The following is a 26,714-nucleotide window of genomic DNA, read 5'->3' as shown; positions in this document are numbered from 1 at the left end:
GCTGCAACTTAGGAGGTGTACACATCTGCAGGGCATCACCGGCGCTGCAACTCCCTGTTTGCAGCGCTGGCCGTACTCCCGTTTTGTCTCGGGTGTAGAGGATCCAGTGCTGGTGATCCAGCACTGGTGATCCAGCGCTGGTAATCAAGTGTAGACACTTACCAGCGCTTTTCTTGACCTCCGTGGAATAAGCAGGTATCCCAGCATACCTGAGGAAGCCTCTGGTAATCAAGCAGGTCTCCTTCCCCGGTTTGCTCTCGTGTTCCCCGAATCCCCGAGCAAGCAGGTCTCCTTCCCTGCGGTTTGCAGGGGGGTTCGGGGAACGCGAGAGCAAACCGCGGCGAAGCTGGTCTCCTTCCCCGGTTTGCTCTCGCGTTCCCCAAACCCCCGTGCAAGCAGGTCTCCTTCCCTGTGGTTTGCTCTCGCGTTCCCCGAATCCCCGAGCAAGCAGGTCTCCTTCCCTGCGGTTTGCAGGGGGGTTCGGGGAATGCGAGAGCAAACCGCGGCGAAGCTGGTCTCCTTCCCCGGTTTGCTCTCGCGTTCCCCGAACCCCCGTGCAAGCAGGTCTCCTTCCCTGCGGTTTGCTCTCGCGTTCCCCGAATCCCCGAGCAAGCAGGTCTCCTTCCCTGCGGTTTGCAGGGGGGTTCGGGGAACGCGAGAGCAAACCGCGGCGAAGCTGGTCTCCTTCCCCGGTTTGCTCTCGCGTTCCCCAAACCCCCGTGCAAGCAGGTCTCCTTCCCTGTGGTTTGCTCTCGCGTTCCCCGAATCCCCGAGCAAGCAGGTCTCCTTCCCTGCGGTTTGCAGGGGGGTTCGGGGAATGCGAGAGCAAACCGCGGCGAAGCTGGTCTCCTTCCCCGGTTTGCTCTCGCGTTCCCCGAACCCCCGTGCAAGCAGGTCTCCTTCCCTGCGGTTTGCTCTCGCGTTCCCCGAATCCCCGAGCAAGCAGGTCTCCTTCCCTGCAGTTTGCAGGGCGGTTCGGGGAACGCGAGAGCAAACCGTGGCGAAGCTGGTCTCCTTCCCCGGTTTGCTCTCGCGTTCCCCGAACCCCCCTTGAAGCCGCCCAACAGCGCTGCAGTGTGGCCACATCTAACACCACTTGCAGCGCTGGTTGCTGTAAGTGTGGCCACTCTGTACCAGCTGTAACAACCAGCGCTGCAAAATTGTAGATGTAGACATACCCCTAGTGTCAACTTAGGTGACGGAGAGGATTCCTTAGCATGCAGCAGTTCCTGGATGCACAGAGCTGCCATATTGACCTACTGCACTACCCCACCCTCTCAGCCCCAAGTGCAGTGGCCATGCTCTGGAGAAAGGACCCAGATCACTCCTACATCTCAGTGACCCTGGCTGATAGAATGGCCTCAGGCTGCTCTAAGTTGTACCACAGGATCAGATTGGCATCTGGTGGACCAACAATCAAGGGAGGCAGTGCTATATTTGCCACCACCTCCCTGACCTGCATCAGACGAAGAAGCCACAGACTAAAAGATCCTGACCTAGTGTTTTTTAGTCTTCAGCTGTCAGAGTGCTGTACAGTTGCTCTGATACATTATAGAGCATTTAGCAAAGGGCAGTGCTATTCCAAGCAGCTATGGAGTGAGAGTGTTGTCCTGTGATTATGCAGCTATGTGTTTTGTTTTGACTTTTAAAAGTGAAGTGGCACTTTAAATGATATAATTGAACAGGAATGTGTGGCTGAGGCAATGGTCAGTCTTGGCTAGGCTATGTTGGAGGCAAGCACGCATTGGCATTTCTGTTTGCCATTACCACTGCAGCGGGTGTGGTGGCCACTAGACTTGGAGCCAAGGAGGAGGAATTTAAGAGGAAAAGTTCTATAAATAGATTCAGCATAATAGGCACACATTTCCTCTTAAGATCTAGCTGGGTTCTCATTATCCAGGACATGTAACCTTTCTAGGGAAAAAGAAATAATAGCTGAGGTATTTTATTCATCTGGGGACTAGTTGTCAGGCAGCTGCATCTGGGGAATGCCACATCAAAGATAAATTTCCATTCAGTCAAATTAATAACCATCTTGGTATACCTAATTTTGAATCAGGGGCTTAGGACTTGAATAGGGAAGTTGGAAGGGACATGATATTTTTGCCCTACCCCTGGGAGTGTCTTGTCCCAGAGTTGGTAGCCTGTGACACTTCACACTGACTTTGTTTAGTTCAAACATTTTTCTCTCCTATCACACAAACATTCTCAATGTGGAGTTCAGCATAAAAGCCCAGACTCTAAACAGATACTCAAGCAACCAAGCTTTGATTCAAACAACTATGGTTTGATTAAAGCAAATGCGATCACCAACTACTGCCCTAACGCAAACCAAACAAAAATAGGTGCTTCTAGGTTAACCATTTCTGCAGCTAAATTAGAAGAGCAATGCCATCCGTTGTCCCAGTACAAAATCTAAATGCCAAATCTTTTGCTTCTCAAATAGTTTTGAGGCTTCCATTGTGTGCCTGCTGTATCTCATTATCTCCACTGGGAGGCAGGCCCTGTGGCAGTGTGGATATGAGAATAGGGAACCCCCAAAAGTCTGGAGGTCTGGACTCTATAGAAGCCACTTATAGAGATCTCTGGCTTTCCCCATGAGCAGCTCCTTATTCCATTGGCCTCCCAGCCTTCCCCTGTGCTTGGTAGCACTGTCTTGTGCTCTGCATGTTTCTCAGTCTACATGCATTTTCCTTCCAAATTATATTACAACCATTGTGGGGATGTCCATTCCAAATGGCACTGAATAACCATACCGGGAATAGCATAAATTACAATAAAGTTCAAGAATGTGCCATACTGAGTAGCTCTCTTTCCCAGCTCAAATAGATGCGACTGCAAAGTAGTAGCTATAGAATACAGAGAGGACAACTACATTGTAGGGAGAATGCTATCGCAAAACCATCTGTTTTTTCAACTTGCTCCCAATGCAGTTTCTATGGGATTCTACCGTTGATTCCCGTTTGTGCCACATATCAGATAAGAGCACATATTATGAACCAAAATTAGGGATTCCTTCCAGTCTGTTCCCACAACAAAGCGGTATTAATTATAAGGATACACCACTATCTTTAATTTGACATTCCTTTTGGTGCTTCCCAAAATATATAGGAAGTGGATGATATATTATTTATTCCATCTAGAGAAAGTAAATGAGGACAGACTTTAGAGCAGGGCAGTAAAATCCCATTGGAGACTTATCCACAGCAAAAAGGTTAGCTGATTTGTTTAGGAACAAAAGCATATGAGGATGTTGGCACCAATGGAATTTCTGCTGCAAAAGACAGGGAATCTCTCCATGCGAACATCACAAGTGATTAGAAATGCAACCATGAATCCAGGCTAGTTTCCTGTGAGGAAAAGCTGTTGATTGGTTCAAATCGATAGTTTTGCAAACATGTAGAATAATTATGTGAAAGACAGAGGGTTTATAACTTGGAGTGGTATTTAGAATTCTGGAAAGATATAAAATTCTAGAGAGGAATTCATTAATTAATGCTCCTTCAAACTCTCCCTCCCTCATTTCCCTGAAATTTCTCTTTCAGTGAAATAAATTATAATTAATTTAAACAAAGATAATTGAGGTTAAAGCAGCAATATGATTTACGATTTTTTTTCATTTGTGATAAGGAAATTTGTTTCTGGCTGTCAGAAGTTGAACCAAGTGGAATTTAAATTCAGATAATTGGCTCACATCACTGTATTTTCTCATCCTTTTCATCTTTTAACTTGGAATGTCCACCTTTGGGCCAAATTCTTCATTAACTTACATCCCAAGTTAAAGTGAGTGGGTTGTAAATATGCAGAAAATTTGCTTGATAGTCGTGCTGGAATCACAAGCTTGTTCAGTCTATATAAAAACAGTTTGTAGTTTGAAAGAGCCATGTATTCTCAGTGGAAAATATGTAGAAGACTTTGCCTGAATTACGGGGCAGTAGTATGAAAAGAGAAGTTGTTGGATATAATTTATTTTTTTGCTCTCCTAATCATGTAGGTATGGTATGACATTTGAATGTTCAGTAGTGTTTAATCCATACTACTCAACATGTGTTAACTAACTTTTAATTCTAGCATGATGGCTGCATGATGTTTGTGTCAGGACACAAATTTTATTAGTATTTGTGTGAAACCAGCACAGATTGCACTGAAGAGTAGGACTAAACATGCTTTACGGTTCCACAAAGGTTATTACTTGGTTGTAAGAAATTATTCTGGATTATCTAATCCTTTGTCTCTTAGGTCAAGATACTTAAGCATGCATCTAACTTTAAGTGTGTGTGTACAGTAGAATCTCAGAGTTACAAACATCAGAATGGCCATACTGGGTCAGACCAAAGGTCCATCTAGTCCAGTATCCTGTCTTCTGACAGTAGCCAATGCCAGGTGCCCCAAGCAAAGGTAATGAATAGAGCAGGTAATCAGCAAGTGATCCATCCTTGGGGCCTTTCCCAGCTTCTGGCAAACAGAGGCCAGGGACACCATCGCTGCACATCCTGGCTAGCAGCCATTGATGGACCTATCCTCCATAAATTTATCTAGTTATTTTTGACTCCTGTTATAGTCTTGGCCTTCACAACATCAGAGTTAATGATCAGTCAACCACACACCTCATTTGGGATCAGAAGTACACAATCAGGCAGCCATTGGAAGGGGGAGGGGGCGTGCAACAGCAGATATAGTATAGTACTGCGTTAAATTTAAACTATTAAAAAAATAAAGGGAAAATTTAAAAAAAGATTTGACAAGATAAGGGAACTCTATGCGTGTGTCATTTAAATTAAGATGGTTAAAAGCAGCATTTTTCTTCTGCATAATAAAGTTTCGAAGCTGTATTAAGTCAGTGTTCAGTTGTAAACTTCTGAAAGAACAACCATAACATTTTGTTCAGAGTTACGAACATTTCAGAATTATGAAAAACCTCCATTCTGAGGTGCTCGTAACTCTGAAGTTCTACTGTAGTTCTCTTGCGTAGCATGCTGAATCAGGGCTTGAATGCCCATTACCATTTTTGTACAAGAGGTCAGGTATCATGTACGTTGAGATATTGCTCAGTGAACTGTAGAGCAATTATTGGAAGATGTCAAATTCTGTGAGCCACTGACCATACGGAAACACTGAAACTAATAGCAATAGGTTCTGAAACACTATGGCATAGTAGATTAGATTTTTACCTATGGTTTCATAGAATTATAGATATCGCTTTAAGACTCAAGTTGGTTTCCCAAAAGTTGGCACACCCTCAGTAGAGCCCGTTCTTTAAAGTTTGGACCCAAAAGATATGAAATAATTTTTATTTTTCTTAAAGTTGCTTTGAACTGAAACTATAACACATGCAAAAACCCCTTTGAAAGTACAGAGAAGTAGATACACACAAAATTGTCATGTTTATGTGGAGAGAAGACGTTCTTGTTGTTTTGCCAAACAAGTGAATAGTTTCATTTGCGTGCAATTTAAACACTGATTGAAAGTGTGAACACCTGTGAACCGACTCTGCAAACGTGGATCCTGGAATTTACATGTTGACTGCAGTCACTGAGTTTTAAGGCCAAGGTATTCCGTTCCTCCTCCCACAGCTGAATGGTTGCTGTGATCATTCCCAGGAGTGCCATCTCTCAATGCTGTGATTTGTGTTTTATCAATTTGTATTCATAATTTGGATTTCAGAAGTACCTAAAGACTCCAATGAGGGATCATTGGGCTACATACTCTAAATTAAGCAAATTGTCTCTAAATGTAAGCCAAAAGATTGGCAGCATCTGCCCCCCAACATTTACAATCTTGTGTTAAAGCACAACCATGGGACAAGACAAACAGAAGGGGAAGATGACAATGGGACACTGGAACAAGAACATCTTATTAGTTAGTAATTGTTCTTCACCACCAGCCTGACTGTTGGCAAAGGTGGAAAGTTGTGAAGTTCATTACACAAAAAGAATCAAACAAGACTCAACTAAGCAAAACCAACCCTAGCTCTTGAATCCTATCCTCTGTTCTTTACAGCATGCAATGTTTGGTATCTGAACTCTGTGGAAATGGAGTCCCTCACAGGCTATCAGGCAGTGCAGAAGGCCCTGAGCATAACACTGAAGCAAGATCCTCCTCCCGTCTCTACTGTTGTCCATTTCAAGGTGTCTGCTCAGGGGATCACACTGACAGATAATCAAAGAAAGTAAGTGAAGTGGGGTATTGCTCTCTGGCCAGACACTGCTGTTAGGGTGACCAGACAGCAAGTGTGAAAAATCAGGATGGGGGTGGGGGATAGTAGGTGCCTATATAAAACAAAGCCAACAATCTCATTACTATCCATGTAAAATTGGGACTTGTGGTCACCCTAACTGCTGTACACTAATAAAACTGCTGTGGAATTGTTCTTCCTAATCCCTTTCCACAGTCTCCATATGGCTGATATAGTAATAACACAGTTTCCTTGATCTAAATAAGTAGAGAGTCCCAGTCTCACATCAGATTGGGCTTGATGTGATACTGAGCTATTAACACTTCATCCAAACGGCACTTCTACATCCTGATGTTCTGTAGGTGGAATTTAATTATCTCATATAACATTTTCTAACAGAGTACAGGGTAATTCCAATGCCCTGGCCAGCACTCCCCACCCATCCTGCTCACTGAATCAGACTGTTATGTCCAATGTACACTGTTGCAGAGCAGCGTTGGCTTAATTGGACACTGCACAATCGGTACTCAAGACATTGCTTTGGTGTGCTTAGTGCATGGAAACTGTTGTATTAAAAATTATGTTCACTTGCTGAATATTACTAGGGTAGCTGCACAGTTTTTGAATTTTTCCAAATATTTGAAAACTGCTCAGTAAAGGGGGGAAAGAGAGTTTAAAATTACAGGCCAAACTCGGACCCATTGATTTCACTGGAGCTGCAGTCATTTGTACTAGCTCTGAATTTGGAAAGCCAAACCATAAGACACAATTTTCAAATGTGAGTTGCTAACTTCAGATACCTAACACAGCCTGATTTTCAGAGGTGCTGTGTTCTCACATTTCCTGTTCAAGTCACCTCTGTTTAGGTATCCAGTTTCAGACACTCAGGTTTGAGAATTCTGGCACCAAGTCGAAGGGAGTTTTCTGGCCTGTCTGTCATGGGCCATTATCTTTATATTATTATTCTAAGCTATTGGGAAAACAAGCATGGGTTTATTCTTTTCGTGTGGTGGGATGCTTCCTCGTCTCTTAACCTGTCGCTCTGGCAGAAGATTGATTTCTGCTAATATGTAGTAGCCAAAAAGGAAAGAATAAGCTACTAAACTTAAAAATATGCGATTGCTAAGTTCCATCCTTATGTTACTGATCCTTTCATTACTGAGACATTTAGAGGAGCCAGTGGTTGAACAGTGGCATGCCTTATAAATAGAACCATAACCATGAGTCTTATTTCTGCACTGAGGGTTCAATCTTCCAAGCTGCTGAGTGCTTCCTGAAAGGTACTGCTACCTTCAACGGCTATACCATGCATGTTGAAGGCACTCAACAGCACTGAGTACCTGGAAGGATTAACGCTGAAGATTGACTCGTGTAATGTATGTGGACATATTTTCCAAAGCCCTCGACACCCAGCAACTCCTGTTGTGACAGAGTCCTGGGTGCTGAACGCTTTTGAAAATCTGGCTTCTTATTTTGATATCTAAATGGTAGCTGAGATTTTGGCAGTCTATTCCTTGAGTCATAAAGTTGCTTAAAGTTTCTTTTATTCTCTTCTATCAGACTCTTTTTCCGAAGACATTATCCAGTGAACACTGTTATCTTCTGTGCTTTGGATCCACAGGACAGAAAGTAAGGATGATGAATGCTGTTTCTAATAGATGTTGATGACCTATAACAAACTAATGCTTTTTTCCCTTTGTATTTCCCACCTCTTGTTACTCCTCTCCTTCATGCAACAAGATGGATGAAAGAGGGACCTTCTGCAAAGTAAGTTGATAGTGGTCCTAGTCTGTGTATTTACGTGGTTATATTGAATCTCAACTAAAGAATGGCTTCTTAGCCTAGGAAACTACTTCAGACTTGAAGATGTGCTTCAAGTTTTCTCTGAAGTTTCCAGATCCTATTCTAATCCTTAACCAAATGTATTTAAAGTGTTGAACTATTGGAGACCTAAAGAATAAAACACATTAAGGTGGAAATAATATACTCTGTGTTGGATAGGGTATTGTGTTGAGGGAGAGTAGCTCCAACAGTTTCTTACTTCCAACTTTGAATAGTTTAGTGAATTTTAAGTTAAAAATAATTGCTATAGCAGTGGTTTCCAAACTTGTTCTGCCGCTTGTGCAGGGAAAGCCCCTGGTGGGCCGGGCCGCGTCTGCAGATTCGGCCGATCACGGCTCCCAGTGGCTGCAGTTCACTGCTCCTGGCCAATGGGAGCTGCTGGAAGTGGCGCAGACGGAGGGAGCTGCTGGGGGAGGTGCCTGAAGCAACAGCAACACACACCCCTGCGCATCTCTTCCCCCACGTTCGTTCCGCTTCCCAGAGCAGCATGGGGACAGAGTGGGCGGCCGGGCAGGCAGGCAGGGAGGGAGCCTGCCCTGCCCCCTGTGCGCGCCGGGCCCTGTGCGCGCCCTGCCCCCTGTGCGCGCCGGGCCCCACCCCCCGAGCCCCTCCTGCACCTCAGCCCACTGTCCTAAGCCCCCTCCTGCACCCCAACCGCCTTCCCTGAGCTGCCTGCCGCACCCTGACCCCTCTGCCCTGACCCCCCTCCTGCACCCCGCACCCCTCCTGCACCCCAGCCCCCTTCCCTGCACCTGGCCCCCTGCCCTGAACCCACTGCCACACCCTGCACCCCTCCTGCTTCCTAACCCATTGCCCTGAGCCCCCTGCCACACCGCTCCTGCACCCCAACCCTCTGCGCTGACCCCCTGCCGCACCCCTCATCCCTCCTGCTCCCCCTGGCGGCAGGGAGGGGGCAGATTTGGAGTGGGGATTTTGGGGAAGGGGTTGGAATGGGGGCAGAGAAGGGGTGGAGTTGGGGCGGGGCCAAGGGCAGCAGGGGGCGCGGGGAGAAGTGTCAGTAATGCAGCCCTCAGGCCAATGTACTAGTCCTCATGTTGCCCTCATGGTCATTTGAGTTTGAGACCCCTGCTCTAAACTGGTGTGACAAAAGTAGTTGCATTTACTGGAACCCTGCAGCAAAGTACTTTCTTTTTCAAAAAAATGTTTGGTGGAGGAAAGTAAACCTTTTGCTTTTTGAAATAAGATGCCTTCTGTTCTGTAACATGTTTTTGTTTTTGCCTCCTGCAGAGTGTTTGGATTTGTTGCAAGGAAGCAAGGCAGCGCCACAGATAACGTGTGCCACCTGTTTGCAGAGCATGATCCAGAGCAACCTGCCAGTGCCATTGTGAACTTTGTATCAAAGGTCATGATTGGTTCCCAGAAGAAAAACTGAATCCTTCCTAGCCTTTGGTTCAGAGCTCTTCACTGACTTCAGGGAAAGCAGCGTGGGAGAAAAAGTATTCTTGGGAGTTTGCAGCTACATTATCCAAACCTAACCATTCCCAAGAAGGAAAGCAGAGGATGTTCCATCTGCATAACGTTATAAAGAATGTGATCCTTTCTTTGAAGATGCCTCTGACCTATCAAAGCATTGTGTTTTTACATCAAAGGGCAAAATTGTGAGTGAATGCAGTTGGATGCCACCAAAACCTGCATAATCCATATCTGAATTAAACAGAGAAGACAGGCTTTATAGTGCAGGGTTTTAATTATATTTTCACGCACCATTTTCCATCCTGTACCAGAAAAGGAAGAATTTGCCAACTCATTTGATCATGCCTTTTTTTTTTTTCCTGTAGGAAAATTTATTAGAACCACATGCGTTCTCTTACTTAGACACTTGCCACAGTTGCATCAGTGGTAGCTGTAGCCCTGGCAAACCAATGCTCTTAAGAGAGTGGTGGTTTGTGAAGGACCATTTGCTCTTCCCTTCATCTTTATATGACAATGGTGGGAGTTGACTGAGAAGGGGGAAGATGTACGTTAGGGAAGGTTAGTGCAGGTTGATTTCTTTTAAGAAGGGTGCAGAGACATGGATTTTTCAGGGAGATTACTCCATGTTTAGTATAAAGAAGGCTGAGTTTATTTAGCTTGTATAATTTTAAATGGGAGAGGGATAACTAAAAAGAGTCGTGTGGAGAAAGATTGATGTATTCTGTTAATGGTGTTTTTGTTATTTTTATATGAAGAGTTAAGCAGGAAAGATGCTGTATTTTAATAATCACAGGATAAAAATGAGGGAAAAGCAAAGAAGAAAATGATTTTATATAATTTATATTTTTGCCTCTGCCAGATTATTTATAGTAGATATCAAATCTTGATATATTATGAGTGTTCTTATAGTAAAGCCATTTATGATCTTTGCCTTCTTATTTTGCATATGTATAGTATGTCGCACGTGCCTTTCTATAGAGTAGAGTTTCTTATTTAGACTCCTGTTTTACAGTATTAAACCACTTCCCAGCTCATGTATCTCTGAAATAATGCTTTGACTATGAAATCGGTCCTCCTGCCTCATAGTTTCTTACATACATAGGTACTTTTTGACAGATTTTTTTTTAATGAAAGGTGGGGTTTTGTTTTTTGTTGTTCAATTTGTGTGGATTGGTGTTAAATTTATAAGTGAATTTTTAAAATAATTTCTTGAGTCAAGAAAGCCAAAGGGAAAAGAATATTTTTTGTTACTCTTACCCATGTCCAAGACAATCTGTCACACGTGTCCTTCATATGAGCAAGTAAACCAACATAGTGGCATCTGTATTTTATAAAACTAAATGTTATTCTGTAGTTAGTTTTATAACAAATATATATACACCTCTACCCTGATATAACGCTGTCCTCGGGAGCTAAAACCACGTTAGAGGTGAACCACTGTAACCGCATTATAGGTGAAACTGCTTTATATCGAACTTGCTTTGATCCGCCAAAGTGCACAGCCTCCCCTCCCCCCCCCCCCCCCCCCCCAAGCACTGCTTTCCCGTATTATATCCAAATTCATGTTATATCGGGTCATGTTATATTGGGGTAGAGGTGTACTATATAGTAGGGTAGGTGAATTGTAATAATTTTCTGAGAGCGGAGGGCCCATTTGAAGTCTATTGCAAAATTCCCATTCACCCAAAGGGAACAGGATCAGACCCAGAAACAGGAATTGGAAGTTACAGACAAATGAAATTCCCAATTGTTTGGCATGCCAAACATTTCTGTTCCTTCGGTTTGAGGGCCAAATCTACACATCAGTGACCTGATGTATGAAATGGTGCATTGTTCTGTGCACACAGTCACAAGACACAGTGGGCTGAGTGGTAACTATCCCTATTTTCAGACTTAAATTGCATCAGTCTCTTTTTACTAGACAATATTAGGCAGGATAGGAAAAATTATAGAGTTGGCTTAAATAACAAATTCCCACCTATCCTGTTCCAGAAACCATTTGTGTGTGTGTATATACACACACACACACGTTGTTCTAACTTTTATTAACAGCCTCCTTTTGTAGAATTAGAAGAACCACAGGCACCTTATGCAGAGGCCAAGGACAAAATCTGATACCAAATAATTTGTATAACGATGAATTCAGTGTAAATAAATGTATACTTTTGTATGTGGGCTTTGGGCAAAATTACAGGTTAATGTATTTGGACCCGGAAGTGGCTTACATTAGTAACAGTGAGCATTGTATGTATATAGAAAGGTTAGGCAGTTCAAAGTAAAGCTACCATTGAAGCAACAATGGCAAGTGCCTCTGATTTGTACCAAATACTTTCATTCTTCCATCAAACAGGTTGATTAATCAAACAATGTTTTTGTACCATCTAAAAAGAATTCAGTGAGATTGTTTGTTTGTTTATTTGGTAACCTTGATTTCTTTCAAAAACATTGGGACCAGTGGCCCAAGTAGGAATTCTGATGGGTTCCATTAGAATAAACAAATTGGTCTCTGTTGGTCTCTTTTGGTTTCATTTGGAGGTCCCACATCCTCAGGAACCAGAAGGCTAGTAGATCCATTACTCGATTCTGGAACCTAGCTGGCCAGCTGGAACTTATTGAATATTCTGAACTGAAATTTCTCCTACGTTCCAGCTAGAAATTCTTCATTGGGGACACTGCACTCAGTCTAACCCATTGTGTGAATTATGGCTCTCAGATTCTGCGTGAGATAAGTTTGAGTGTGTCTCCATAAAAGCTGGTGTCAGGCACTGCGCAGCCTTTGGCCCCACTCTCCTGAGGATGGAAACTTGATTTCCAGTAAACAGGCTTTGCTATTGTGGGCCCTATTCTGCATTCCTTGTGAATTCTGAATACCTATTGAATTTGGTGGGCTTTTAGGAGCACTAGGAATTCAGGTCTGGGCTCTTCAAGGTGTTTACCGAGGAACTTAGGTTGCGCTGAGTAATGGGAAGGAGGAAATTGCCATAGTTACTAAGAGACCCTCTCTAATGTGTGTTCCTTTTTATGGTATATTATCACATGCTTTGTTTTCATATGGAATATATTTAAAAACACAAAGCAAAATAGTACAGTAAATATAATTGTGTAGTATATACATAAACACATTCATAAAACTTTGGTTCATGGTAAATACATGACTAAATAGTATAGCACTTTCCTTCTAAGGATTTTGATAGTTGTGTATATGCAGTCTCATAAGTAATGCCAGCAAGTTGCCACATGTATTTCGCCACGCTCCTATTAACCTGCTTGTTAAATGTGCTACTATAATCTTACAGTGTTAAACTACAAAAATGCTGAAAGCCATGTTTTTAAAGGTTTTTAATTAAATGGTTCCCATATATCCAACAGTATCATTAAAATTTTAATGTTTCCTTCTCTGCCTTACCTATTAGTGAACATTTTTTGCCTTTTTCTTGAAACTGTAAAAAACAAGAACAAAAAGTATCCAGTATGTAAATGAATGTTCTATAAATTCTTTGTATAGTCATTTTCTCTGCTCTTTAAATATCACCTCTGTTCAGATTATAATAAAATTATAATTTTGAAATCTCACAGCACGGTGTGAAAATGGTCCATTTTGAAGTGATTGAATAACCTTCCTCGGCTGATACGCTTCATGCTATTCACTCTGACTAGGGGCATTTTGAGCCAAGTTTTGTGTCCTCTGTCACAATAAGCCCCAATCAAGGCTGTCACTATGACATAGGACCTGTGCCAAAGAGAACTGTAGCCTAATTGAGACTATCGTTCACCCACCTAATGCAGTGGAATAGGATTTTCAAACCATTCGGTGCTGGCCCAGTACTGCACCTACTGAAATCAGTGGGAGTTCTACCATTTACTTCAATGGAAGCAGTGAGGCCAATGCTGTTCTTGTCAAAATCCCACCCCTAGTTTCCCACTCTATGGCCTTCTGTACTACAGATGGCACTATAATAATGAGAGTGTATTGGAACACACAAATTAGAATCACGACGTCTGGGGGTGACTTGTACATTAAGTAAATATTTTTGTCTGCTACTTTTCTCACATCAGATATATGCTGGGGATGAGGAAATGAATGTGACAGGGATTTCTTTGGAACCTGCACCCTGCCCCTAAAATAAACCAAAGATACAAGTGTAAGAGAGAACAGAACAAAACACCAGGAGAGCTGAACACAGTTGCTTCATTAAAAGTACAGTTTGGAGTAGCCTTTTCTTTATAATCAACAAAGACTCTTGTATTTCAGGAAGATTCCAGTTAGCACAATGGAGTGTCAGGGCAGTTGTTAATTTGTTGGCTCTCGCTATACATTACATTTTCATTAGGGTTTAGGAATTGCTCTTTATAAGCTAATCAGTATCTGAACTATACTGTACTCAGTACCAGCTGACCTTCTGGGAAATAGAGCTATGTATTTATTTGATACTTGTCATATAATTTCATAATCCAGTAAGTAGAAGCTCTAGTTCCATATTTCTGAGGCAATAAGAAAAAGTGTCAATAATGCCCTTTCTATGGGGAAGAGAGTGGAGGGAATTTTTCATTCAATGCAGATGACTGTCGTTCAGGACAGATGTGAAGTGTAGGCATAAGGGCTTTGGGAACTGATCATGAAAGGTCTTTGTCAGCCTTAACCAGACTACTCCATGGACAATAGCTTGACCTGCATAATTTTTGTCTTTGAAAGCAGACTCAAAAGAAATTCAAAACTTTTCTTTGTCAAGGCAGTTCAATGCAATGCCCTAAAGTGAATGGCTGGATTATTAAGAAGATCACAGGCTGCTTCTGTGTGAGCTAGAGAGAATTTGGATTAGATCAGTGGTTCTCAAACGGGGTTGGGACCCCAAAGTGGGTTGCGGCCCTGTTTTAATGGGATCACCAAGTGTCATAAACAGATAGTCAAGGGTTAATAGAACAGAAGTACTTCATGTCTCTTTTGCCTGTAAAGGGTTAAGTTCAGTGAGCCTGGCTGTCACCTGACCAGAGAACCAATCAGAGGACAGGATACTTTCAAATCTTGAGGGAGGGAAGTTTTTGTGCGTGCTGTTAGTTTTTGGTGCTTGTTCACTCGGGAACTCAGAGGGACCAGACGTGCAACCAAGTTTCTCTCCAATCTCTCCAATACAGGCTCTTATAAGTTCAGAACAGTGAGTACTAGGTAGATAAGGCGAGTTAGGCTTATGTTTGTTTTCTTTATTTGCAAATGTGTATTTGGCTGGAAGGAGTTCAAATTTGTATTTTGCTGAAAGGATTTTAATTTGTACTTGTATACTTAGGCTGGGAGGGTATTCCCAGTGTCTATAGCTGAAAGATCCTGTAACATATTCCATCTTAAATTTACAAAGATAATTTTTACTGTTTTTTCTCTCTTTAATTAAAAACTTTTCTTGTTTAAGAACCTGATTTTTTTTTATTCTGGTGAGACCCCAGGTGACGGGGTCTGGATTCACCAGGGACTTGGTGGGGAGAAAGGAGGGAAGGGGGAGAGAGAGGTTAATTTCTGTCTGTGTGAGGATTACTTTCTCTCTCAGGGAGAGTCTGGGAAGGGGAAAGAGAAGGAGGGGGGAGGTGAATTTTCCTCTCTGTTTAAAGATTCAAGGAGTTTGAATCACAGTGGTCTTCCAGGGTAACCCAGGGAGGGGAAGCCTGGGAGAGGCAACGGTGAGGGAAAGGGTTTACTTTCCTTGTGTTAAGATCCAGAGGGACTGGGTCTTGGGGGTCCCTGGGCAAGGTTTTGGGGGGACCAGAGTGTACCAGGCACTGGAATTCCTGGTTAGTGGCGGCGCTACAAGTACTAAGCTGGTAACTGAGCTTAGAGGAATTCATGCTGGTACCCCATCTTTTGGACACTAAGGTTCAGAGTAGGGAATTACACCATGACACCAAGGCTGGCATTAGACTTGCTGGGGCCCAGGGCCAAAGCCCAAGCACCACTGCCCAGGGCTGAACACCAAGCCTCACCACCTGGGGCTGAAGCTAGAGCCCAGGGCCTTCAGCCCAGGATGGCAGGGCTCAAGTTACAGGCCCCTGACCTGAGGCTGAAGCCCTTGGACTTCAGCTTTGGCCACCCCTCCTGGGACAGCGGGGCTCGGGCAGGCTTAGGTTTTGGTCCTCCCATCCTGGGGTCATGTAGTAATATCTGTTGTCAGAAGCAGGTTGCAATGCAATCAAGTTTGAGAACCCCTGGATTAGAGAACTGTTGTGACAGTGCATGCTAAGCCCCCCTGAACAGACTGAACCTAGCTTGTTGCTGTCATTGAAACCTGGCAGAAGGTGTCATAAATTAGAGTAGGCTATAACTACATAAAGGAAATGAGTACTAGAGCTAAAACAGAATTTGAAGGTATAATGCAAATAGCAAGAAATGCTTAAAGTGTATCAAAAACAAAGTGGGTGAGCTGGACACAAGGGAGTGATTAAGAAGTATAAGGACCTGGATGAGGAGCTAAATTAATAGTCTATCACTTTTCAACACAAAGGGTATTGCAGAGAACCTGGATCTAGAGGGTTTTTTCTTTTTTTTTTTTCCCCCTGGTCATAAAGGTCAGTCATAGACTCACAGAAATGCAGGGCTGCACTGAGGCAGGACCAAGTAAACCTTGATCATCCCTGACAGGTGTTTGTCCAACCTGGTCTTAAAAACCTTCAGTGATGGAGATTCCACAACCTCCCCTGAAAGCCAATTCCAGTGTTAAACTGTCCTCCTAGTTGGAAAGTTATTCCTTACTTCTAACCTAAATCTCCATTGCTGCAAATTAAGATGATTAGTTCTTGTCCTACCTTCTTTGGACATAGAGGGAGTATGGTGATCAATTGTTCTCCAACACCCCTTACATTTGAAGACTGTTATCAGATCCCCACTTAGTCTTCTGGTCTCAAGATAAAACATATACAAGGAAAGGTTAAAAAAACTGCAAGTCAGGTTTTCTCAGTTTTGTTGCTCTCCTCTGGACTCTCTCCAGTTTATCCCCATCTTTCTTAAAATATGACACTCAGAACAGTATCTCAGCTGAGGCCTCACCAGTGTTGAGCGGAGTGTCTTATATACAACGGTTCTGATAATACAGCCCAGAATGCCATTGGCCTTTTAGAAACTGCATCACATTGTTGACATTCAATTTGTGATCCACTATAACCCCAGATCCTTTTCAGCAATACTACTGCCTAGTCAGTGTTCCCCCATTTTATAATCATGCATTTGATTTTTTCCTTCCTAAGTGTAGTACTTTGCACTTATTTGTATTGAATGTCATCTTGTTGATTTCAGACCAATTAGCCAAGTTGTTATGGTCATTTTGAATTCTAATCTTATCCGCCAGAGTGTTTGCAATGCCTCCCAGGTTGGTGTGAGCCACAAATTTTATCAGCACACTTGCCACTCTATTATCCAAATTATTAATGAAAATGTTGACTACTACTGGACTCAGGACAAACCCCTGTGGAATCCCCCTGGACATATCCTCCCAGTTTGACAGCAAACCATTGATAACTACTCTTTGAGTATGGTCTTTCAACCAGTTTTGCACTCACCTTATAGTTCTAGATCACATTTCCCTAGTTTGCTTTCAGAATGTTGTGGGACTACATCAAAAGCCTTACTAAAATCAAGATACATCACTTCTACTGCTCCCCCCACCCCCTCCACTTGGCCAGTAACCCCATCAAAGAAGGAAATTTGGTTGCTTTGGCATGATTTGTTTTTTTTCTTGACAAATTCATATTGCTATTACTTATCAACATATTACCCTCTAGGCACTTACAAACTGATTGTCTAATAATTTCTTCCAGTATTGTTCCATGTTTTGAAGTTAAGTTGATGGTCTATACTTCCCCAGGTCCTCTATAGTCTCCTTTTTAATATAGATGCTATGTTTGCTCTTCTCCAGTCATCTGGGACATCACCTATCCTCCATGAGTTCTCAAAGATAATTGTTAATGGTCTGAAATTGCTACAGATAGGTGTTAAATACTCTAGGGGCAATTTCATCAGGCCCCGCTGGCCTGAATACATCTAATTTATCTGAATATTCTTTAGTCTGTTCTTTCCTTATTTGGGGGTTGCTTTTCTTCCCCCCTTGTTGTTAATATTGTGTTAAGCATCTGGTCAGAGACTGATGTAAAATGGAGACATTCAATGAAACTGAAAGGTGGCAATTTCAAAAAGTACAAGGAAAAGCCTTTTCACACAACAAATGATTAACTTGTGGAACTCACTGTCACAAGATAGCATGAAGCCAACAGCCTAGACATATTATATAAAAAAAAATACCCTGGGCATCATATTTATAACAAGACCATCCATATTTATAATAGTGAATATTTAAAAAAAACACACACACACAAGTTTTGAAAGGGACATAAATCCTCATGCCTCTGGGTACAAGTCTCTCTAATTATTGAGGTCAGGTGAAAACTTTCCCTGGGGGTAGATTATCCCATTATTACTACTGCAGGGTTTGGTGCTCCTTTCTCTGAACAGCTGCTGCTATTAACCACTGTTGGAGACAGAATACTGGATTAGATGCACCACTGCTATGATCCAGTCTGGCAATCCTATGTGTTAGAGGATTACAGAATTAGTAGATTTATGTAGCCATGTTGGTCCTATAATATTAGAGAGAAAAGGTGAGTGAGGTAATAGCTGTTATTAGACTTCAATGTCCACCACCCATCCATCAAACTCTCTCTAGAACATTCTCACACCAGCATAAACTTTTTGAACATCATGATGAGCTTTAACAATGGAACCCCACGGACAACTATATACAAGAAACCACAGATCACAGACCCTTATCTTCACAGAGCCAGTAACCACCACAAACACACCAAGGAATCTATATGTTGCCACACACTCAGATACCAAAAATATGCTCAGAAGAGAAAATCCAAGATACACACCTTAGAACATGTAAAACTGCCTTCACCAAACAAGGACACTCCACTAGAGAAGTAGATCACATCATGGAATGGGGCACCCAAATATCACAAGATAACTGCTTCAATATGAAAAAAACCACCTCTTACCACACATCCTTAGTTGTCATGTATCAACCCATACTCAATGGGGAACCACATCCTGAAAGAAATCTTTTATTAATCTCCCTCTTCTGGCCTTCAAACAATCCCCAGCCTCACCAAGCTCATCATCAGAAGCAAACTCCACTGAGGCCTGGACACATTCACTTACAGGGGCACCGGACTCTGCCATAACACCAGATGCAAAGCCTGTAAACATAGCTCCACTGCTCCAACTTCACAACACATCTTTCAAGATCCATGGATCCTACACACTCCTATCACATGTGGTATATTTCATCCAGTGCAGTGAATGCCCCAATAACAACTATGTGGGTGAAATTAGACAAATACTACACTCTCAAATGAACTCACAGGAAAATGGTAAAAGACAAAAATACCTGTGGGTGAACACTTTTCATAAAGCAATCAGTCTATATCTGACTTATCAGTCCTCAGTCTCAAAGGAAACACTTTCACTGCCCAACACTTTCAAAAGGCGAGCCTGGGAGCTTAAATTTATAACTTTGCTAGAGACTAAATAAGTTTTTTATAAAGACACTGGATTTATGGTTTATTAAAACAATCTGTAATCCACTCCCCTCCCCTCCCCTCTGATCTATGACTACAGAGATGTTAACGGCCACTTCACTTTGAATGGTCTCTTACAATATGTGTTAACTACTTATGCTAAACGATTAGTTCAACCTTGCATTTAGCTGTGACATTCTGAGTACCTTTCCCAGACCTGAAGAAGAGCTCTGTGTCCCTTGCAAGCTTGTCTCTCTCACCAACAGAAGCTGATCCAATAAGAAATATTACCTCACTCACCTTGTCTTGCTGAAATTAGTGGATGCAGCAGTGCAGTAGAAGTAATACATTTAGGCCATTCATTTTTAAGCAGAACTGCCCATTCAATCCCCTAGAGAGTTATATTTAAAAAGAAGATGGCTGCTGGATTTTGGTAAATCTTGTAATACTGGGTCTCATAAAATCTTATTGGAAAAAATAATTCATGTTTAATTCATGCCAGACTGGATTATTCATATATATATAGAGAGAGATAGATAGATCATATATATATATAGAGAGAGAGAGAGAGAGAGAGTTAATTCATGCCAGACTGGATCATAGCAGTGGTGCATCTAATCCAGTTTAATTCATATAGAGAGTTATAATTAAAAAGAAGATGGCTGCTGGATTTTGGTAAATCTTGTAATACTGGGTCTCATAAAATCTTACTGGAAAAAATAATTTGTGTTGGCTTGGGTTAAAGGATACTCATGCAAACAGAAAATTGACTACCAATAGTGTCAGGTATCAAATCAGGTGGAGGACTGCATGGAGTGCTTTTAGGCTTGAGGTATAGGTGGTTCCCAATTGATCCCTAAGCTGTCCAGCTAGCTCCCTTTTGAATCTCAGATCACATCACATATATTAATTGATGTCAGAACAAGCTTGTAAGACATACTAGAAACAGGGCTACCTAGTGGTTAGTGCAGGGCCCTGGCAACAGGAGTTTGGGGGCCTAGCTTTGGCTATGCTGCTGACTCACTCTGTGGCTTTGGTTTTCCCATCTGTTAAATCAGTTTAATAATATTAGCCCTCACCCACTCTCAGTAAAGTGCTTTGCTCCCCCATAGTGGGCCGCTGAGCTGGAACATATCAGCATGTTCTCGTCTCTGGCAGAGCTCTCTTGGCTCAGGCTGAAGAACACTCCCCAGAAAACATTCCAACCACCACTATAAGCACAAAGAGGAGAGCGAGGCTGCTGGCTAACAAATTATGAGTGTTTTTAAAATGCCCCTCATTGCTCTTGCACCATGCTCTCTTTTTCTCTCTCATTGGCATGTATCCCAGTTCCGCTCTCTTCCTTTATGATTCTCTCTCACTCCCACTTCCCTATCTCCTACACTGACTGGAAACTGCAACACCTAAATGTACCTGACTGACTGCCCTTTTTTTCCACCAGTCCACAACTTTTGGTGTAGGTGAACCCACACTCATGGCAGACAGAAATGCAAATTCTATTCCAAGCTTCCCCTCACTTAAAAGTTTCCTTTGCAGAGTGGAGCGTGTGGTGAAACATTTGTGGGCCTGGTTCTCAAGTGCCTTACATAATTCATACAGCATGAAGGGGCTACATGCCTGGGGGTACAGTGGCAGCACCTCAAAGCACTTCAGTTTTTATTGTTAAATATATTTTTGCAGTTTAATTTTGGGGTGCTATTCTTATGTTTTGAACTTAGATTCCTAGAAAAAAGCAAAATGAGCTCTATGTGTTTTCCAATAATAACATAGTAAGATTATTTTAGGGGCATAACTGTTCATCCTCAAATGGTTTTAATTAGCAGTTGCTTATAGCTTTGAAAAAACTGCCTTGTTAAATCTAAATTATGGGCTGACTCCTGTGATTACTTGCATGGTACAAGAGTGCTGAGTTACTCATAATTCACATGACAGGTGTGCTGCGGAGAGAAGTTGCATGCAAAAAATATTATTCTTGTTAGACAAGATGCACTTTGGGCAGGGATTGTAAAATGGGGTAGAATTAGTCCACCTAAACATGTATTCTCAGAAGAATAACCCAGCAATATGAATTAATACCGTAGCAGCGCAGTGCTTTTGTTTCATACATTTGAAAGCTAGTGCCCAACCTTTGCATACCAGCTTAGTGAAAAGAGAGTCCTATCCAAGAAGCCATATGCATGAAACACTTCTACTGAGAGTTGGGCACCTAGTAGAGTAAGGAGATCAGGCCCTAAGAACTAGCTTCTGCATAAGCTGGAGGATCCATTTAAGACCCTGCTGAGGAATATATTCCAGCAGTTCTGAAAAGGAAAAACTTGGTGCTTTGGAATCCACTTCCCATGAGCATCTCTGAGCCAGAACCTCAGCACAGTTCTTCATAAGTAGCTCACAGACCTCCTTGTCTCAGTCTCTGGCCTCACCCCTGAATTAGGACCCCCTTGTAACTCCTAATCCTGTGCTCTAGGAGTCCATATTACAGATCTAACATGACTGTTTGTTTTGGTTTGGCTTAATTCTGATGCTGCAAATGGAAGAGAGAATGGGCAGGCCCAAACTGAGATCCCAGAAGACAGCTTTGTATTTGCCCAGGGAGCCAGTCCATTTAAGGGCGGGGCCAAAGGCTCATTCTGATAGTGTAAATCAGGAGTTCTGATTTCACCCCTATTACTACTATTTTTTTTGTGACAGAAAATATGTGGTCTTATGTTCTACTGCCCAGTGGTTAGAACCTTAGGTAGGAATGTGGGAGACCCCATAGTCTAGTCCCTATTCTGCCTCATTCAGAGTGATCTGGGATAGAGAACTTTGCTCAGAATCAGGAGTATCAGGGACTTGAACCTGGGTGTCCCACATCCCCAACTAGTTGCCTAACTACAAGGCTGCATGCAAGTACAGTCCCCAATCAAAGAGCTCAGCTTTCACTCTGAAAATTAACATTTTGACAGTTCTCCTTACGTGAAAATGTTTGAAAGGTTTTGGTTTCATTCCAGGGCAGAATGAAAACAAATGTCACAATCTCATCAGTGGCTATGAAATGGAATTGTTGCTCTCTGGTGGCTGGGGTACCAGTGAGCCAGAAAGAATGGGGCAGTGGCATGCTATGTGTGTATGAGAAAGCATGGGAGACTGAGGGGGAAATGTGAGTACACTGAAAAAAACCCCCACAAGTGAAGCCCTTTTAACTGCTATATTAGAATCTCCTCAGGTTCCCAGTCACCACTGTTAGCATTTTTCAGGGGTATTTTTCAGCAAAGACTTTTCTGGCACCTGGCCCTTTAAATCTGGGAGAGCCAAGCATTTTGTGGTTGGGCCTTTAAATCTCAGAGACACAAGCTTTTGCAACCCTAAGGAGGCCAGTTTTTGGCAGAGTGCTGCAAGCTGTACCTTCCTTCCTTCTAGTCAGTAAGTATTTTGCTTTCAGTTATGTTTTCTCTTGGCATCAGAAGGTAGTATGCCTGCCTATATGGGGGAGGATGCTGGAACAAGAAAAACCTCTGGGTAAAAAGCTCAGTGTCTGACGTGCCTTAGCATAAATAACTCTTGCAAGGAATCTTATTGATATTGTTGTCCAATAAGATCTGCCTACTGTAAATTTATAGTATGTTCAAAGTGTGTGATGCTGAAGTAGGTGCAAATCTTGCTACCTTTGGCTTCAAATGTGGCAGCTTTCACAATCCAAGAGGGGGGGCTTAGAATGAAAACCAAAGTGCTAGAAGAACGGATAGTGGTGGCTTTATGTGTCACATCAGTGTTACATAATGCTGTCTGATGGCTGAGGAAACTTTGCATGCTGAGGAAACTTTGCATGCTGGAGGTTCCCATGTTCAAGTAAGATGTGAAGCTGAGATCTTTACTGTGGTCATTAAAGTAGTCATGGCACTTTTGACAAAAATCAGGTGTTATCCCTGGCCAAACTTCAGTTTGGGTGATTATGTTATCACCACCTAACTTCTTCTGACTGTGGTATCAGTTTTGGAAAGGTAGACTTCCCCACTGCTGCTTTGTGACACTGCCATATTCTTAGCAAAAGCTGCCATGTTTCTGCTCAGTGGCTGTTGTGTTTCTCTGATGGGTGAGGTGATAAAAGGCACTATTATCATCGAAAGCTGTTAAAGTATGTTCATTCTTTGGGCCTCATCCCATGACTGGTAATGAGTGTGAAGTCTACTGTGCTTGAGCTTCACCTGTCTGATCACTGTATAGTCCCTGAGCTGATTTCCCCACAAAATGGCAGTTTTGAGTTGTATCAAATGCAGTTTAATCCACCTAAGGGTAAGAGGGAGGTTGCTTTATCCATAGGGACACTTAATTGAATTTAAAAGCAACACATTTAAAACATACAAAAGGGCACTCCCTTGGTAGGTTATACTTAATTAACCCATGGAACACCCCAGTGCAGGATATTATTTAAGTGAACACCACAGCAATCTTCAAAAAATGATTGCAAATTTCATATGAAAACAAACTCTACTGCATTGCTCTAGTACCCAGGATAACATTACAGGGGTTATCAGTTCTCAAATTTCAGGGCAAAATCCAATCTATCCACTTGGGGCCAGTGAGAAATATCCTCTATGGTACAAAATTTGATAATTCAGGTGTGTTGCAGAGATATTTACACCCTCCATTGGTCACTTATGAAGAAAGAACACCAGTGTAGGAGGACCATAAGTTCTTAAGTTCCTGTTGTTGGATAAGAAATTAGATTTTTGAAAAAAAAAATTATTTTGCTACACGTTTTCTGATATTTTATCTCAATGGTAAAGTCTTTGGGGCTATCTATGACTTTTAGTTTGTACAGTGCCTAGCACAGTGGGTTTTGGTTGGAGTCTGGGCACTATTGTAATAAAGATCAATATGATTAATAACACAAATATATTCTTATGAATTGTCACTAAAGCCAACATTTTCAAAAGTGCTTATGGAGTCCCTCAAATTTTGGATCCCAAACTTTTGACAGCTGTTGCCTGATGTACAGAAAGTGCTGGGTAACTACAATATGAACTGAAGTCCATAGGGGATTTGGGGGCTATGTACTCTTGGAAATCAGGCCCAAGATGTGTCAGTGTCTCTCCTCAAAACTGGGCCACCTAAAATCAGAAGCGATTCTTGAAAATGTTGAGAGTAATGACTAGCCAGCAGCATGTGTGCTCAGGGATCAACAGTAGTGCATTATGCATTTGTTCATGCCCCGTTCTGGGTGTGTTTGAACTTGTATTTTCTAATTAACTAGTCAACATCTGGTTTTTGTTTTTATTGTTGTTTCATGTGTTTCACAGAAAAAGGTGGGGGGTAGGGGGAGAAGTATGGTTTATGTCCCCTGAAATTAATAATAATGTACAGCCCTTTTCTATAACAAACTCTGTGCTAGAGTCACACACTTTATCTTGGTAGAATGACATGTTGAAAGGAGCAGAATTCTGCTTACAGATCTATTTGGCTAGCACATTAGACATATGATGCTCCCTGATGCTAAGCCCTGATCTAGCAAACCTTTTTCATGTGCATAAATTTATTCACGTGAGTCACTCCATTGACTTACAAGGACTACTCAGTAAGTACAGTTACGCATTAATTATAGTGTTTGTAGGCTTGAGGTGTAAGTCATCACAGAGCGAGTTGTAATATGGAATTTTTGGGAAGGGGTTGGGAGAAAGGACACGTATTCCAAATGGATTCTATGCTGCAGTGCAGTTCAGTTGTGAAAGCTCACAATACTTGCTATATTTGAACTAGCAAAGTTTCCTTAGAGAAGAAGGCGGATCATGTTGTTAACCCACTAGACTGGAACGCAGAAGATTTAAGCTCAATGTCTGGCTCTTTCACAAGTTAAATTTCCTGCATGACCTTGGGCACGTCACTTAGGCTGATATTTTTGAATGTATTTAGATGTTGTTCTTCTCAGCATTGCAAGATGTAACTGATGTAGGCATCAAAGGCCTTGGCTACACTGGAGAGTTGCAGCGCTGGTGGTGGGTTTACAGCGCTGCAACTTACTGTCCACACTTGCAAGGCACATATAGCGCTGCAGCCAAGGCTGTACTCCTGCTCTGCCTGGGGTATAAGGATTGCAGCACTGGTGATGCGGCACTGCTCCGCAAGTGTGGCCACCAAAAGCGCTGTAATTGGCCTCCGAGGTATTCGGAGGTATCCCAGAATGCCTGTTCAGCCACTCTGCTGTTTTGTTGTGAACTCCGGGCTCCGGGAGCTGCTATTCTAAAAAACAAACACAGCTTGTTTGCTCGAGCAGAGGCAGGCAGGGGGATTCCTTTGGAATGTTCACAGCTTGATAGTGTTTGTTTGAGGAGAGAAGCAACACTGCGGGGGAGAGGGGGGAGTTTGTTTTGGAGCAGCTGCTTATCTGGTCTGAAGGCTATTTGCATTTAGCGAATAAGAGAGGGGTGGGCGAAGGGGTCGAAACTTTTAAAATGATTGAAGGTTGGTGCTGTGTATCTTCCAGTCCTTAGAACTTGCAAGGCAGGGAGCTGACACAGTGTCAGCTCCAAAAATCCATTCTCTCTGTCTACCCCACGCTCCCTGTCACACTCCACCCCCCCGCTTTTGAAAAGCACGTTGCAGCCACTTGAACGCTGGGATAGCTGCCCGTAATGCACCACTCCCAACAGCGCTGCAAATGCTGCAAATGTGGCCACAGTGCAGCGCTGGTAGCTCCGCTCCACCAGCTGCTCTGCTCCATGAGCTGCTCCAGTTCTCCCTGCAAACTGCTCGGCTCCGCTCACTCTGTGGGCCGCTCCACCCGTCCCACAGCTACTCCGCTCTGCCAGCTGCTCCGCTGCCACCAGCTGTCCCGTGATTCGCTCCAGCCGTCCCCACAACTGCTCCACTCCGCCAGCCGCTCTGTTCCACAGCATATCTTCAGGCTCCCCCACTAGTTAGCACAGTACTCAGTGCTCTCAGCTCAGTAATTTCATCTCTTTAGTGATTTCAACTCTTAGTGATCTCAGCTCTTAGTGGGGGAGCCCCAGTGCTAGTGCACCATTAGCCCAAAGTGAATTTAGCTCAGTAACCTGTATTTAGATTCTTGACGGAATAAAAAAAAATTAATTCTGACATTCCACAGTGGAGAGAGAAGGGGGTGGAACTGGTGCTTCTGGCTCCACAAGGAGACTGCACCACCAGACACAGATACCTGTCCCCAGCCTCTCTCTCAATTCACTGGGTTTGGAACCCATGTCCCTTGTCTAGCAAGTACCACCCAACTGAGGGTGAGTCATTTGTCACCGAGCAGTCCCACAGCTCAGCAGTTTGGGATAGGGTAGGCGTGCCTATGCAAATACACTCTCTGAAATTCTTTTCACCAGATGTCAGGGTAGAGCTTATCCTGACTCTGCTTACATCCTCCCCCCAGCCAAGAATTTGTCGTCCCGACAAATCACATTCCCTACTATACCAACTTATTGGTCCCCTCCAAAAGGCATTAGATAGCCCACTTTAGCTTTCACAAACCTGTGTGCTAAATGTATAGGCTCCTCACTAATCACCCCAGGTGCATCATAAGTTAACCGTGTCACTGGTCTTATTACCCTGTCTCGCCTATTGAGAATTTTTCTTGCTATGGTAGGGGGGACATCCTCTTGAGTGACGGATGGGGAGGTTTCCTGTGAGTTCCCCTCGGATGCTGGCATAGGCCCCTGCATTTCTAGTTCTAACAGTGGAGGGTCGCAGGTGCTCTGGACATCCTCCATCTGTA

At 42.9% G+C, this 26,714-nt stretch overlaps 1 protein-coding gene across 6 annotated transcripts in view; it reads left to right on the top strand.

The window, feature by feature from the left end:
* TNS3 (tensin 3) overlaps positions 1–10,966 on the top strand; it is a 438,738-nt gene extending 427,772 nt beyond the window's left edge. For all 6 annotated transcript variants that reach the window (XM_030551450.1, XM_030551451.1, XM_030551449.1 and 3 more), the window contains 4 exons: positions 6,001–6,169; positions 7,736–7,804; positions 7,916–7,942; positions 9,266–10,966. In XM_030551450.1, the coding sequence (XP_030407310.1) occupies positions 6,001–6,169; positions 7,736–7,804; positions 7,916–7,942; positions 9,266–9,410 (410 nt within the window). In that variant the 3' untranslated portion in view covers positions 9,411–10,966. The remainder of the gene's footprint in view (positions 1–6,000; positions 6,170–7,735; positions 7,805–7,915; positions 7,943–9,265) is intronic.
* The last annotated feature ends 15,748 nt before the right edge of the window (positions 10,967–26,714 follow it).

This window comes from Gopherus evgoodei, chromosome 2 (genome assembly GCF_007399415.2).
Source record: "Gopherus evgoodei ecotype Sinaloan lineage chromosome 2, rGopEvg1_v1.p, whole genome shotgun sequence".
Classification (NCBI taxonomy): Eukaryota; Metazoa; Chordata; order Testudines; family Testudinidae; genus Gopherus; species Gopherus evgoodei.
This window is presented reverse-complemented; position numbering and strand designations above follow the sequence as displayed.